This window comes from Cimex lectularius, unplaced genomic scaffold (genome assembly GCF_000648675.2).
Source record: "Cimex lectularius strain Harlan isolate CLEC.00 unplaced genomic scaffold, Clec_2.1 scaffold181, whole genome shotgun sequence".
NCBI classification, from domain to species: domain Eukaryota; kingdom Metazoa; phylum Arthropoda; class Insecta; order Hemiptera; family Cimicidae; genus Cimex; species Cimex lectularius.
This window is the reverse complement of record NW_019392752.1, coordinates 636,957-653,592: the sequence shown is the minus strand read 5'-3', so window position 1 is coordinate 653,592 and position 16,636 is coordinate 636,957. Positions and strand designations below refer to the sequence as shown.

Below are 16,636 nucleotides of genomic sequence, written 5' to 3'. Positions count from 1 at the left end.
TGCCTCTCACTCTCTTTCTTTCGCAAACAAACACATACATACACAAACCATACATTCTTCCTCCACTTCTGACTTCTTAATTTCTCTATTCTGTCATCTCTCTCTCACTAACACACGCTCTCTCTCTCTCTTTATTTTCTTTTTACTCCCTCACTCACTTTCTCTCTCTCCCTGTCTCTTACTTTCACTCTCTCTTTCTCTCTCACTCTCTCAGCCAGTCACTCTCTCTCCCTCCCAATCACCCCTATCCCTCCCTCTCACTCACATATTCATTCAATCTTTCTCTTTTCTCTCTCTACTGTACCAGTACTTGATACTGACATTACTTATGGAGATTTTCTGTAGTGGTTGGGCATTACAATTATTAAAACCCTTTCCTTGAACTGTTAAGTGAATGCCATGGCAAAGAAATTGCATTAGACCTTTTCCAACTAACGTTGCATAAGAATATTTTACTATTTCAATTGAGGAGGAAGTTGGTGTCATCCCTAGTGATTCCCCATTCAGAGTACTGTTCTCTTGACATGACAACAGTTGGGCACAAATCTACAGAGAGCTATGACAATCCTCAGTTGGATATGACTTGATGTAGGACATGACAACTGATCACAACCTGGAATGGCTAATGTTGAATCCAGAAGGTTTTATTTTCTGGCTTCGTTCTTTTACTGTTTGTTCAAAGCCAGGGCGCCACAATATTTACACAAGTTTTGCGTAGAGAGTTTGAAATTTAAAGACGTTTTTGTACTACTTGTGAAGATCTTCATAGTACTGTCACTTTTTTATAAAATAAATCAATAATTTATAAGCCAACACTACACGATGTATGCATTTGTGAAATCATTATGTGAAATGGCTTTATTAGTATGAATATCTATTATTATAAATTGAAATTACATATAAAATTTGTAATTTCTAATCCACGTTAAGTAGCAGAGGAGACCAAGAGTCTTAATTTTGCGTGGTGAAATAAAGCACTCTCTCTCTCTCTCTCTCTCTCTCTCTCTCATGTTTGACCATTCTATACCTCGTAAAAAGTGTTATATTCAAGTTTAAAAAGTGTTAGTTTCAAGCGGAATGCAAGGTTATGAACGTTTTAAGATGAATATTGTACGTGCTCTCGATATCGTAATTATAAAGGAAGGTGAAAGTCGAGGGGAAACAAGAAATAAACTTTGACTTAGCTGATAACTTTGGCCTGTTTTTCTCTCGACCAACGTCGGCCGAATTGGTTTTTGAAAAAGCCTTCTTTTAATAGGAAAATATAGCTAGTAAATTTTGAATTGATGACCTTTACTATGTAATTGTAGGATTGTAGTTGTAGTTACATGTTATTTATTGTTATTTAAATTTTAAAACATCGGTATGAGATGAAATCTAAATATTACAATGGTTTTATAATTAAGTAAATTTTATCCTTTATAAAGTTTTGAAAATATAAATAATTTTTAATGATATGATTAACATCATGACAAGGATGATTGGTTAAAATATTAAATACTTTTAATCTTTTCTTAATCTTCTTAATTAATCTTAAATCTTTTACGAGAAACATTAAATATATCTTTTTACAGGACTTTCTATTTTTTGCAGAAAATTTCGAATAACTTTTCTTATCGTATTACTCATTCGTTGGCGAATTACTCACCATAGAATAAATACACCGAAATCTAGTTTTAAATACATGATTATTCGTCTGGAAACTATCTAAATTGAACATTTGATAAAAAGTTCAGACTAATGGGGAGGCGAGAACGAAAATCGTTGAGCGTACATGTCCAGTGGGTGTAGGTGAAAGCTACAGTGATAACATGGACAACCGAGCACGATTTCTCTGTTATTAAAAAGAAACCAAGGATATCGAGCATGAAAATACGCACGCTTTTAAGACGGCTGGGCAGTATAAAAAAAAGCACAGTGTTTATAATTCTTGTAATATTGTCATTCGTTATATTATCGTACAGTCAGACAAGATTTATAATTGTTAGTGGGCATATTTTAAATAAAGCAGCCGCCGACTACGAACTATGAACGGAAGACCATAATAAAAAGTGAATCGCCACTTGGGCCAGTTAAGATTTATATAACGGACATTTCGAAACTTGGATACAACGAAGTGAAAAGCCGTCAATAGGACACCATCATGTCAAATCATGGATAGTTACTTCAGAATAATTTCTTTCAGAATCAACGTGCATAAACGGGCATGTTTCGGATATACGATCGGACAATACGATTTGCCGTTGTGACATAAGTACCAAAATTGTACGGATCGTTGAACACGCCGAATTAGAAAATTTACTACGGTATTCACGCTAACGTTTGTATCGTGTTAAATTTGCTATTTGTGCTATCAAGTTGCACTTGTTAATGTTTTTGTGAATTCTTTTCTCTGATTGCCAACAATTAATGGATGGTTTTTAATTCTAAAGAAAAGTAAAACCCAAAGGGTAGTTGGATGTTAAGTCTTCCTGTATGACAGGAATTATTTTTTTATAACTTTTACTTAAAAACACTTTTATGTAAAGAGACAAAGTTGACTGATTAAAAATTTCAAAGCACCTTGTAGGAAATAATTTTCTTTTATGTCCTGTCTTGGCAAACATTTTGATCCTTCCATTCCCAATTTAACCTTTTCTATTTTCTTTAAGCACTTCAATACCTCCTGTAAGGAACAAATATTGGAGCGTAAACCTGAGCTTAACCTTAAAAAATTTACGAAATAGCACGCTGTTAAACCGTTATAGTATTTACTCAAATCATGTATCCTGAGTTAATGTGCTATGACGGACGTTGTAAGAAACGTATGTTAAATGTGCTAACGTATTCAGTTATCTAGTAAAAGTGTGATGAATGATTATAAAATAATTTATTGTTTTATTGCCAGATATACATAAAACGACAGAGCTGCTATTTTATCTGTTTAAAAGTGCCTGGGTAGAAATAACTGTTTTATCCGTTCTTTCTTGTTCTAACTCATTCCTTCCATTATATGCAACTTACATTTAATAAATAGACCAAGCTAGGTAACGAAAAAGCAAATCGACTCGATGTTTAGCAGGTCCCAGACGATGAGGATATTCATACGTTATTTCCTGCAAAATGTATTATTGAGAGATTTCTCTGTGTGGTCTACGAGGTGATGGACCTGTAATTTGGTCGTTACCGATCATATTGGTCTGCCTATCGTTGGTCTGTCCGATGCGTTTTGGCTTTACGCCATCTTAAGGGTTGGGTAATAAACCTAAGCACATCTGAGGGCCCAAAACAGCAAAGGGTAGACAAACTAAACTGATTGGATACGACCCAATTACCAAATGTGTTGCTAAATAAGCTCATATGTTCAAAAAAGAAGTGTATTTTGTGAATTAATGCTTGTAAGATTATTAACTATTGATTTTTTTAGAGTACAAATGTACGTAAAATCGTAGAGTTACTAGATTATTTGTTTAAAGTCTCGTGGTAGATTTTTTTTTTTGACATTTTCTTATTCTAATTCGTTTCTTCCTCACTGACCTATTTGTGAACACTTCCATTAAAAACTGAAAAAAAAGTTGTATGTAAACCTTGGCCTAATTTTGAAAAAGTTAATGAAGTACCAATGTAAACCGTTTAGAACACCTCAGGCAATTGTGTTACACTCGCAAACGTTTTTCTTGTTAAATGACCTATCGTGATATTAAGATACGAACGTAAGTGCACGTATGCTAAATGTGCTATTCAGGAAAGTTGTGAAATCTTTCGTGAATTAACTCATAATCAATTTTTGTAATGTTTCAAGATTATCCCATTAAAACGGCTTTTGTAGAAATGCTTTTTTTCTCTCATTCAAACTTATTTCTTCTATTCTCATTTTTTTGTGAACTCTTCCATTACAAGGAACAAAGTGTGGCAAGTCAAGTAGGCCAGAAAGTGTAGGATAAAGCAAACCGGTACAACGGTTACCAGTCTCCAGATGATTAGGTTATTCATGCATGTCCTATCCTGTAAAATGTGTTATTGTGTTATTTTACATAGTACACATAGAAGTGAAAAATATATTGATACGTTCAGAAAAATTATTCATAGCCTAGTGGAACCTCCTGCAATTTCATTTGTTTAATGAGATAACTTATTTAGGAAGATTATTAATATATTTTCGAATACAACTTTTGTGATTGACTTCTTGATGACTTCTTAGTGATTAGTAACGATTAATTAATTTTTTTTAAATTCGAAAGATACTAGCTCTGCTAGCTTATGTATTTAAAACTCTCTTGGAAGACGTTTAATGAAATTTCATTTTATCATGTTCTTCTTATGAGACAATTCAATTTTCCCTTAAAAGCGTTTACGACAGAAGCAGATATTCGTAGGCCACAGCTCGCTCAGATGTGTAATTAGTTCCGAAATAGCACTCTTGCACACTGAATTTCTCGGTTTTAACACACTTATCTCTAATAGCACCTATAATTTTTTAATTTTCTTAAGCAATGCACAGTAGATCATTATTTAAAGCGCTAGATATAAAAATATAGACATGCTATCAAAGAGGCTGTTCAAATGAACTAATTGCATCTACCAGGAATACGACGTGCGTGAAACTGACACACGTTTTTTTCCAGAACAATTATGTAAAAATGAACTTGACCCTCAGATTTGATAGTTTTTTTCGTAGTGAGAACTTTTATAATTTACAGAGCACGGTGAATAAAGGCGGCGCTACGAATAAACGAGGAAACCTGTTATTACGAAAAGCCATGTTTATTCAACTTTCCAAACTTTCTTGCTTATATAACAAACGCCCGTTTAGATGTTTTAAGCTTTTTGACTGTTCGGTCATCGAAACGATGACAAACAATTGTAAAATTATTTTGTTTGATAATAAAGAAAAAAGGGTAAACCGCGTATTTTTATTAGAATAAATGGGTTGTTTTTTGCTTTTTAGTGACCGGTTGTTTAATAATTGTTGGATTCATGAAGTGCGGTCAAGAATGAGGTAGTTGAGAAAAACACCTTTATCATTTTTTTGACGACGTTTCGACCTTTATTCGGGCCATCTTCAGGGCATAAAGTGTGGTGCTATTCTTGTGGTGACATATTGGTGTATCAACATATTAACACCAATATATCACCACAGGAACCACACTTTATGCCCTGAAGATGACCTGAATATGGTCGAAACGTCGGCCAAAAATGATAAAGGTGGTTTTCTAAACTACCTCATTCTTGACCGCTCCTCACGAATCCAACAATTATTAGAATAAATTCTTTCCATATCACATTAGTGTCAAACATATATTTAATACTTTTTCTGTTTATAGTTTACATGTTTATGGATTGCTATTACCAGTGCAGAAAAACGGAACAAAATTTAATTGCAACGTCAATATTTTTCATTCGGCAATCAGAATACAATATCTTGCTGCTTTTACGTAAATATGTAATAATAGTTTTTCTATGCGTGGCTGTTGAATAATCATTACTAAAGGGAGATGCATCAAAGCTTCTTAATATTCACTACGACATTAATTTTTCAATATTCACTACGACATTAATTTTTCAATTTTCAGATGCATTCTCATTAAGTATTTTATGCACAACAGAACAAACTGTTATTATTATTTGTTCTCTACAACCGGTATTCAGTATTAAAATCCAATCACCAGGACTGACGGACTTGAACTACGAAGGGCCAACAGCCAAATAAGAAACGTTTCAGTCTTATGTCACATCATAATGAATCTACTTTCTACTTCTCTAATCAAACACTGTAAAAGATCTCGATATTCAGCTTGTAAAAGGTCTCATCCAAACCCGGAACAAGGGTTTCACAAGCTTACCATCCACCCTAATTTTTTGACTATCTCCCTTTCCTTAACAAGGAAGACCTGAAAACCTCGACCAAGGCCACGGCAGTACCTAAAAATCTATTGTAAATATAGTGGATTAAAAATATCGAGTTTTTAACATATAGTTTAGAGAAAAACGAAAAACTCTCGCTTCATACTTTTATATTTTCTCCGCTTCACGCAAAAATATAGAATTATAGTAATGTAACCAACCCGTCCCTAACTCTAACCTTACCGAAGCAAATCTAATGCCACCTAACTTAACCAAACCTAACTCTACCTAAATTAACTCGACCACAATTATAACTAAACTTAATTATACTTAACCTAACCCGTTTCTAAACCCTAACATAGCCGATTTCTAAATTTAATCTAACATAATTCAAACCTTGGGCACTCCGTGTTAACCTGACGCCGAAGGTCGTGGGTTCGAATCCCGCTCGTGACACTGACTTTTTATCTCAACTAAAAACCTTAATTAATTGAAAGATATTAATTGGTCAAGCGGACCACGAAAATAATGAATTTAATTAAATTCCATATAAAGTTCGCGAATTCGAAAACAACTTATCAATTTGCAGATAATTTCATTATGTTTGGAGATTCTTCTTCTTTTGGTAATGGGGAAATGTTACTATAAAAACAATACGATACGATTAAGGTGCGTTATGACTGATACAGCCTTGACTAATACGGACATCCTTGGTTTTAGAGCGTGACAAGTCGAAGGTTCGTTGAGAACGTACTTCTCGGCCAACTTCAAAAAGAAGCTTTCGCCGTTTCCTGTTTATTTTTCTTCTTTTGAAATATTTGTAAAATTTATTAAAATGAAATACTCACACGTAGACAAAAGGTCCCAGCTCGTCCAGGATGGGCTTATCACCGTTCGTCAAAAAATCCTGGGAGTTGGTCACGTTGTAGACGTAGACCCGGAGAACCGGCTCCACCGGCGGCTTCTTCCACATCTTGAACACATGGCCCCCTTCCTTCAAAGTGATTTGCTGAAAAAATAAACAAACGATAAATAAATTAATGCATATTTCTATTGAAGGGGAAAGGGTGTAAATCATGTTAGAGTCAACGGTTATTTTTTTCTGATCAATAAGCACAAAGAAGTCTTAGTTTCATTAGTACTGGGATAATAGAGATAACGAAAAGATTACAGTAAAGCATACAGTTATTTCATCATGGGAAATTTACCATTTTATTATTGTAAAAATCAAATATTGTACGGTTTGTTTACACTATTTGCCAGAATGTTAAACATTATTAACGTTTACAGGGTTTCATTTCATTCTCATCAAATCCTTATCTCTTAATTAATATATATCAGTAACTTTCTTTTCGAAAGTTTAAATTTGACTGTAGGAATAGTTACGTCCAAACTACATATGCCAATTTAAACCGCACATGTTCATGTAAAGTTCGCATAATCCTTAAACCATTGTGTTCGAATCTTAGTGAAATCGATTCACGGACTTACATAACGAAATTGTGAGCGTATCCATCCACAAAAATACAATACCTTGACGACAGCCATTTGTAAAGAGTTTAATTTTTACATTTGAAATATTCAGACGAAGGTCGTTCCCACAGTTTGAAAGGCTTAAGCACAAAATCACATGCTCGTTATGCTAAGCTTCGAAAAACCATTGGATTTTCGTAACGGTGAACAATAAAGAATATTATTATTTAAACTTTAATTCTTTAACATTGAACGTTTGATAAGTTGAATGAGTAATACAGTCGTTATCGATGAGCATTAAAGCAAAACAGTGATATCGGGGGATTAATAACTGGAAAAGAAAAGGTCAGAGTGAATAATATAATAACAATGGTATATAATCCAATTACAAAAATAATCGCAAAGTTGCAAAGAAAAATTGTAATAATAAAATTCATTGTAATTTAAAAAAATATTCAACTTTTAGAAAATATAAGATGAACTGTCAACCCAAAGACAACTGTCAGCCAACCATTTAAAAAGGAAACGTAACTATGATACGACATTTGAAAAATGGCAAAAAGGAGGGAAAATTCAAAAGGTGAGGTTGAGATGGTGTGACGATGGCTCAAGTGGTAGAGCAGCGGCGTATCTAGCCGAAGATCGTGGGTTCGAATCCCGCTCGTGACACTGAATTTTTTATCTCAACTAAAAACCTTAATTAATTGAAAGATGTTAATTGGTCACGCGGACCACGAAACTAATGAATTTATTAAGTTTAAATAAAGTATAACTTCACTAAAGCTCTCCGTCGCCATTTCATTTGTCGCCGAGAATCCAATCCGATTACACGACATTTGACAAATGGCAAAAAGGAGGGAAAATTCAAAAGGTGGGGCTGAGATGGGAAGTTGGTGTCAGAGTGGATCGAGGTCACGATAGCTCAAGTGGTAGAGCAGCAGCGTATCTAGCCGAAGATCGTGGGTTCGAATCCCGCTCGTGACACTGACTTTTTTATGTCAACTAAAAATCTTAATTAATTTAAAGATATTAATTGGTCAAGCAAATCGACTAACGAATTCTAATAAATGTAATAAGAAAAATGAAAAATGGCAAAAAGGAGGGAAAATTCAAAAGGAGGGGTCGAGATGGAAAGTTAGTGTCCGAATGGATCAACGTCACGATAGCTCAAGTGGAAGAGCAGCTGCGTATTTAGCCGAAGGTCGTGGGTTCGAATCCCGCTTGTGACACGGACTTTTTTAATCTCAACTAAAAATCTTAATTAATTGAAAGATGTTAATTGATCATGCGGACCACGAAACTAGTGAATGAAAGTAACTATGATATTTAATTATTAAAATTAATATTAAGTTGTCTTAACCAAACAGTTGTAAAAGGCTACTTCGTTACAACTTCCCTTTTTATTAAGTCAGTTATATTATTTATATATGTTTATTTGACGTTGAATACACGTAATAGAAAAATATTCAAAATTTTATTATTATAAAATTTGAGTCAGATTTACTCAAGTCAACAATTTAGATACATATTTGCAAAGTAGCACCCTCTTTCTCCTTATCCGTCTCTCTTTCTATCATTTCTCACACACTCAATCTATCCCTATTTTATTCCGCTTCTATATCTCGTCTTTTCTCTCCTTTTCATTTTCACTATCTTTGCCTATGTCTCTCTCTCTCTTTCCTCATTTCTTTCATGATTCCTTCTTACTGAACACACTCTCATATTCTATCTATCTCTACATCTCTCTCATTCAATATTTCTCCTTCACCTTTCTCTCTCGCATACTCTTTTTAACCTTCAGTTTTTTTATATCTATCATCCTACACTCTTCCCTCTCACATTCTCTCTCTCTCTCTCTCTCCTTTCTTCTCTCTCATACACATTTAACCTTCAGCCTTCTCTTTTTTGCTTTCTCCATCACCCTTCTTCACGCACTCATTTTATCTCTCTCAGATACACATTTCTCCCTTTACATTTTTTCTGAATATGCTTACACACTCGCTTTACCCGTGATCTTCCTCTTTCTCTGTCTCTTTTCTCTAACCAAAACTTTCTTCTTCTTACTATCTATCTCTCTCGCTTTCACGAAATATTTCTCCCTTTCTTTCTTTTTATCACTCTTTCTCCCTCTTCACACACTCATTTTATGCCTCTCTCATTCTGTCACGATCCCTCAGATACTCATTTCTCTCCTTTTGATTTTTTCTGAATATGCTTACACCCTCTCTTTATCCATTATATTCCTCTTTCTCTATCTCTCTCCTCTATCCATCATTTTCTTACTATCTTTCTCTCTCGGTCTCACTAAATATTTCTCCTACTTTTCTTTCCTTATCTCTCTTTCTCCCTCACTCTTCTTCTCGCACAAACTCATTCCTTCCCTCTTTCATTCTCTTTCTCTCTCTCTCTCCCTCTCCCTCTCCCTCTCACTCTCACTGATTCACTCACATCCTCTCTCCCTTTTGAGTGTTGAAATTCAGCCGATTACATGAGTAACGATTACACGAAGAAATAGTTTGAAACGAGAGTACAAGGTTCCGCCGAAACCGGTCCAAGTTCAACGTACTACCCCGAGATCTCCTGCCGCACAACTTTCTAAAATGACGTTCTTGCAGGAAGCAGAACTTCCGACCTTACTTATACCTTGAAAATGAGCCCGTGGGTTAAGAGGAATTGTGAACTAACCGGATGTTTTATTCATGCTTCCTGGTTGACCGATTTCACACTTAATTCATGAAAGGATTTTTCATTTTATGTAGGGTTTTTTGTCGGTAAGATCGAGCAAGTCTAGGTCAGTCGACTTCAATACTAGTTTCTTTTTAAACGTGCAAACAATAAAAAACGTGGTGTTTTATGATGCCTTTTAAACTAAAACATGCTAAAAATTTTGGGGAAGAGAAAACACACTATATATGTCCCATATGAAACATTTTTTGAAAGTGTGAAAACAGCATTGGAAACGTATCTCCTGGCTAAGGTATTCTTCTTTTTCAACACAGTTTTCCGAAATTCCGAAGAGGTTTTTCTACAACTGAGACCTGAAATGATGTCAAAAGAACTGCTTTTTCTTTTCCACACAATGGATTATAAAAGCTGCGTTAGCGTCGAGGTGAGCTTGGATCCTTTTAAACTCAGTAGGGTAGAATTATCTCTATAACAACAAATATAAAAATCACGTCAAGCTATAATGGAGGAACTTAAAAAGTGGGAGAAGTTACTTTTTCAACTTCCAAAGTACATAAGTGCGTTCTATTTTAATAGAAACTTGGAAATATAGTAAAAAAAGAGTAAAAAATAATTAACACAGAAGGAAGGATGCTAACACAACAAAGGTACTTCTGTACAAAAATAGTACTTTTTAAGTATAACAATTAAATGTTTTAAATATTTTTCATGGCATAAAAAATGACCTCACTATCATATTGATGGGTTAGCTAGGTTAATTACATTATTTGTGGGGTCCTGATTTAGAAAATAAAATCATTTGGAAATAAAATCATCATATAGATAACATAAATATATAACACAGATAACATACAAAAATTACATCATTTTTTTAAACTTGGTACTTATTTGGAAATTTTGATTAAAAAATATAGTTATTCAGATATCGTGAGGTGCGGTCTGGTGTGGTGTAGGTTTCAGAAAAACATTTTCTTTATCGTGCCAACGTTTCGATCTTTTATTCAGGGCTCAATAAAAGATCGAAACGTTGGCACGATAAAGAAAATGTTTTTTCTAAAACCTACATCACACCAGACCGCATCTCACGATATCTGAATAACTATGATTAACGGTCACTAATCCCTACACATTAAAAAATATTATCCATTATTTTATACGTTCTCTTCAATCTTAATTATTGTGCAAAAGAAGATAAAACTTCCCTTCTTAATCACAGAAAAAGAGAAGGTCAAGTTCTGCCGAACGAGAAATTTATCGAAATAAAGCAAACTTTATTATGGTTTCAAGTTAAGGAAAAAGCATTAATGTATTTTGAACAAATACAGAACTCTAAACATTGTTAAAGGAATAGTAAATAGAGTATTGAAAAATATTTAATTATAAAAAATAAATCTACATACTAATAGGGAATGACCACCTGATTGTGTATACATGTTATACATTTGGTGCTTATTTGGGAATTTGATTTAAAAAAAAATATCGGCTCTAATAATCGTTAATTTAATTATTCCATTAACATGTATAAATTTTGTTTGGATAAGTTTTCTACAACAAAAAAACTACTAAAACATCAAAAAGTCTATTTACACGGACACAGACAGGTTTACATCAAAGTTAAATTTCACCAATTAAAGTGTTGAAAATCCTTCGCCACCTTTGGTTTTGTCATCGCTGCTGTCATTGGGTTCTAAAATACTTGGATTTCCTCACTGTCAACCTTCACGGGTAAGTTGGGACGTTTTAATTTCGTCAATTTTAAATTCGGAAATATCTCACGTACGATATAATTAACGGTTTAATTGAAACAGTTTTCTTGTCGATTCACCAATACCAAGAAGTAATCCAAACCTTGATGGCCCGTTTAGACGGAAGCAATTATCTAGGTTGTAATTTCGGAACATTATATTAATTGTTACTTCTAATATTGGTCTGTTTTTCTAACAGCTCGAATCGATAAGAGATTTTCTTTTTCTTAACAGCACGAGTGATTGTTACGCTTTTTTTTCAGAAAAAGAAAATTTTGCATTTAGATTTAATAGGTAAAACACATAAAATGTATGATACATAAATATATCATAAAAAAGAGATTGATAGTACCCGCTGAGTGTTGCGGATGAGAAGTCAAACCACATTACAATACTTTTTTCACATTATTCTCAGATTAAATACCAAGGGCTATGCTGGGATCCGAACCCAGAATCCCTAAAAATGCAAATACGAGTCGGCGATACCACTCGGCCACCGCAGACTCCACAAAAGAATAAATAAAACAAAAATTGTAATAAAATTTCAATTAATTAAGTTTTTAGTTGCGATAAAAAAGTATATGTCACGAGCGGGATACGAACCCACGATCTTCGGCTAGATACGCCGCTGCGCTACCACTTGAGCTATATCGTAACCTCGATCCACTCCACGGACTCTTAACTTCCCACCTCAACCCCACCTTTTGAATTTTCCCTCATTTTTGCCATTTTTCAAATGTCGTGTAATCTATTTGATTCTCGGCGACAAATGAAATGGCCATGGAAAGCTTTTAGTTAAGATATACTTCATTTTAACTTATTAAATTCACTAGTTTTCGTGATCCGCCTGATCAATTAATATCTTTCAATTAATCAGGGTTTTTAGTTGAGATAAAAAGTTAGTGTCACGAGCGGGATTCCAACCCACGATCTTCGGCTTGATATGCCGCGGCGCTACAACTTGAGCTATTATGATCTCGATCTACTCGGACACTAACTTCCCATCTTAACCCCTCCATTTGAATTTTCCCTCCTTTTTGTGAAGTTAGTGTCCGAGTGGATAGAGGTCATAATAGCACAAGTTGTAGTGCAGCGGCGTATCTAGCCGAAGATCGTGGGTTAGAATCCCGCTCGTGACACTGTGTTTTTTATCTCAACTAAAAACTTTAATTAATTGAAAGATATTAATTGGTCAAGTGGACCACGAAAACTAGTGAATTGTAATAAGAGTAAAATCTTATAAGATTAAAGAGGCTTTCATGCAAACTAAGCTAATCGTAATTAAATCGAAGGTTTTTGTGAAACAAGTGTGCAGCATACACGGCTTGGGATCTGGTAAATGAAGTTCAAGTGTACTTAAACTCGTTTAAGGAGTTGCTCAGGTTTACTGACAACGTATTGGTTATTTATATTGAAAGTTTCATTAAAAAATCAGAAAGGAAGGAGCAAGTTAGGTTGAGAAAGAAATGACTAAAAAAGGTGGTGAAATCTGGATAAAATTGAATTGCATCAAACCATTGCCATCAAAGGCGCTCGTAACCGTTTAGTGTATTAACTTTACTTAGCTGTAAAATCTAAAAAAAATCAATTACTTGTTAATAATATGAACGAAAATAGAGACAAACTACGAATAACCTTCTTGAACACGTTAGACAACAATTCAACTTAAAATGGTTTTTAATAAGTTAAAAATTAACATATATTAATCAATATATCTATTTAGTAATTAATTATTTTAATTAGTTATATATTTATCTAAGGTCTTGGTTGAGTTGAAAAAGCTATTGTCACGAGCGGATTCAAACCCACGACCTTCGGCTCAATACACAGCTGATCTAACCACTTGAGCTATTTAAGTATTGAGCCAATGGCCATGGGTTCGAATACCCCTCGTGACACGAGCTTTTTCATCTCAACCAAAACCTTAAATAAAAGAATAGTTAAAAATTAAATTTTAGTTGTTCCATAAATCATTAATAATCACGCAAACTATGCTAAGCGCACTAAATGAGTTAAAGTCGGTAGAATTTGTGAATAACATTTAAATGTATAATCAATGAACTCTGTCTCATTTGGACAACAACCAGAAAACCACCGGTTATTAATCACAAACAAGGTATCAAGAAACTGATAAATTTTTTTGACGTATTACCTCAAAAGCAAATAATTACTCATGAATACTTTAATATTTTGTGGTCTGCAAAATTTATTACCAATATATTATTTTGTAAACTGATTTAGGTAATTCTTATGTCAAGATTAACTTCAAATAACCGTTTAACCTATTTTAAATATTATATATGCTACTGTAAATAATCAGGCGAAAATATGAAAATATGTTCGCATTCGGCACTCGCACTGTCGAGCTCATTGGCATAATGTGCCATATCGTAAACTTTATTAAGGTTACGGTTTAATTTACTTATACTGTAAAACAGTTTAAAACTCAATTTCATAAACCATTTAGATCTACTATTGAAAGTATAAAAAATCATCAACATTGATTTATCACTTATCTTAGGAATTTTTAAAACAATAACAACCTATGAATAACCGTTCCGAGCATATTAGTACATTTCTCGAAAGCATTATTAGCACACTAGCCGATAATACATTTTAGAGGATATAACTTTGGCATGAAAACTGTAATATTCTCGGGTCTGCTAACCATTTACATCTACTTTTAAAAGTATAAAATCATCAACATTGATTTATCACTTATCTTTGGAATTTTTAAAACAATAACAACCTATGAATAACCGTTCCGAGCATATTAGTACATTTCTCGAAAGCATTAATAGCACACTAGCCGATAATACATTTTAGAGGATATAACTTTGGCATGAAAACTGTATTATTCTCGGATCTGCTAACCATTTACATCTACTTTTAAAAGTATAAAATCATCAACATTGATTTATCACTTATCTTTGGAATTTTTAAAACAATTACAACCTATGAATAATAGTTCTGAGCATATTAGAACATTTCTTGAACGTATTAATAGCACACTAACCGATAATACATTTTAGAGGATATAACTTTGGCATGAAAACTGTAATATTCTCGGGTCTGCTAACCATTTACATCTACTTTTAAAAATATATAATCATCAACATTGTTTTATCACTTATCTTTAAAGTTTTTAAAATTATAACAATAGACAACATCAGAATATTATATGAATGATCCTATTAATAATTCACTAGTTTTCGTGATCCGTTTGATCAACTAGTATATTTCAATTAATTAAGGTTTTTAGTTGAGATAAAAAAAGTCAGTGTCACGAGCGGGAAGTGAGGTCACGATAGTTCAAGTGGTCGAGCAGCGGCGTATCTAGCCGAAGATCGTGGGTTCGAATCCCGCTCGTGACACTGACTTTTTTATCTCAACTAAAACCCTTAATTAATTGAAGCATATTAATAATACTAATGCCCTATTTCTTAAGGTTTTGGTAAACTCTCTTAAGGTAATTGATAAATCAAAGTTATTTCAAGATAACCGTTTAAATATTTTAGGGACATTAATGCCGCTGTAGTAAACTTGTTAAGTGTGTGAAAGTCAAGACAAGTGCTCGACACTATCACCGTCTAGGGCCAGACCAGCCAGTGTGCTATTTTGTAAACTCAATTAATGTTACGCTTTCGTTTATTTACTACGTGTTAATTGCTTTTAATGGAAGTGTTCAAGAAAGGAAGAAAAAAGTTAAAATTTAACGAGGAAGGATCAAAAAGATGGTGAAATCAGTATAAAATTCAATTTCATAAAATCATTGCCACCAAGGCACTTTTAAACAATCATTCAACTTTGCTTATTTCCTTTTCTTTGAATGAGAAAAACTATGTCTATGAATAATCTTATTAACGCATTAGCATATTTAGCAAATGTGTAGAGATTAGTGACCGTTAATCAGATATCGTGAGATGCGGTCGGGTGTGATGTAGGTTTCAGAAAAACATTTTCTTTATCGTGCCAACGTTTCGATCTTTATTGAGATCATCTTCAGGGCTCAAAGTGTTTGTCTTTTGTGTAATTGTGCCATTCTTGCGTGTTGTGTTGAGGGTTTTTCTGAAAACATCATCACACCAGACCGCATCTCACGATTTCTGAATAATTATCGATTAACGGTCACTAATCACCACACATATTTTACAGGATGCAATGTTTCCATGTACACATTAAAATTCTTGTGTCTGCTAAACCTTAGGTACCCTTGTGCTATTTCGTAAAGTCTCTTAAGGTTAATAATATACCAAGGTTAATTTAAAAACAACCGTTTAAACTATTATAGAGATATTCACGCAACTGTAGTTATCGTGTTAAGTGTGTGAAAGTCAAGAAATATTTTGGCGCTCACCTTCTTGGGCATGATCTATTTTTTTTTCTTACTACATATTAGTGCCTTTTATTACTTATAGAAGTGAGAAATCTGAAAAGAGGTATCTAAAAGATGGTGAAAGTAGAATTCAATTCAATTGGAAGTGTTCACGAAAGGAAGAAAGAAGTTAAAATTTAAAGAGCAAGGATCAAAAAGGTGGTGAAAGCCGGATAAAATTCAATTTATAAAATCATGGCCATCAAGCACTTTTAAATGGATAGTCATTAAATTCTGCCATTTTTACTTATCACATAATTAAAACACTTAATCTTTATTAATCAAGAACTTATTCGACAACATGTGATTAAACCTGAAAATAGCACATTTAGCAGATAAAAATCGTATAAGGTCGTTTTTACTAGCACAGTACCACAATTAGACCGATCCAACGTTTACATGAATACCCTATATAACTGAAATATTATTCTTACAGTTAAGTACTTAGTTTTGTTAACAAAGAAATTTTTTGGTAGGCTTAAATATTCATAATTAATCCCGGAAACTTTGACGCTTGTATGGAAATTATTATTGT

At 33.5% G+C, this 16,636-nt stretch overlaps 2 protein-coding genes across 3 annotated transcripts in view; one reads left to right on the top strand and one right to left on the bottom strand.

The window, feature by feature from the left end:
• Window positions 1-16,636, top strand: part of LOC106667040 (acetylcholine receptor subunit alpha-like 1) — a 151,957-nt gene that overhangs the window by 13,567 nt on the left and 121,754 nt on the right. The window lies entirely within an intron of this gene.
• Window positions 1-16,636, bottom strand: part of LOC106667038 (scavenger receptor class B member 1) — an 86,353-nt gene that overhangs the window by 12,407 nt on the left and 57,310 nt on the right. For both annotated transcript variants that reach the window (XM_014394644.2, XM_014394643.2), the window contains one exon: window positions 6,672-6,832. In XM_014394644.2, coding sequence (XP_014250130.1) covers window positions 6,672-6,832 — 161 coding nt within the window. The remainder of the gene's footprint in view (window positions 1-6,671; window positions 6,833-16,636) is intronic.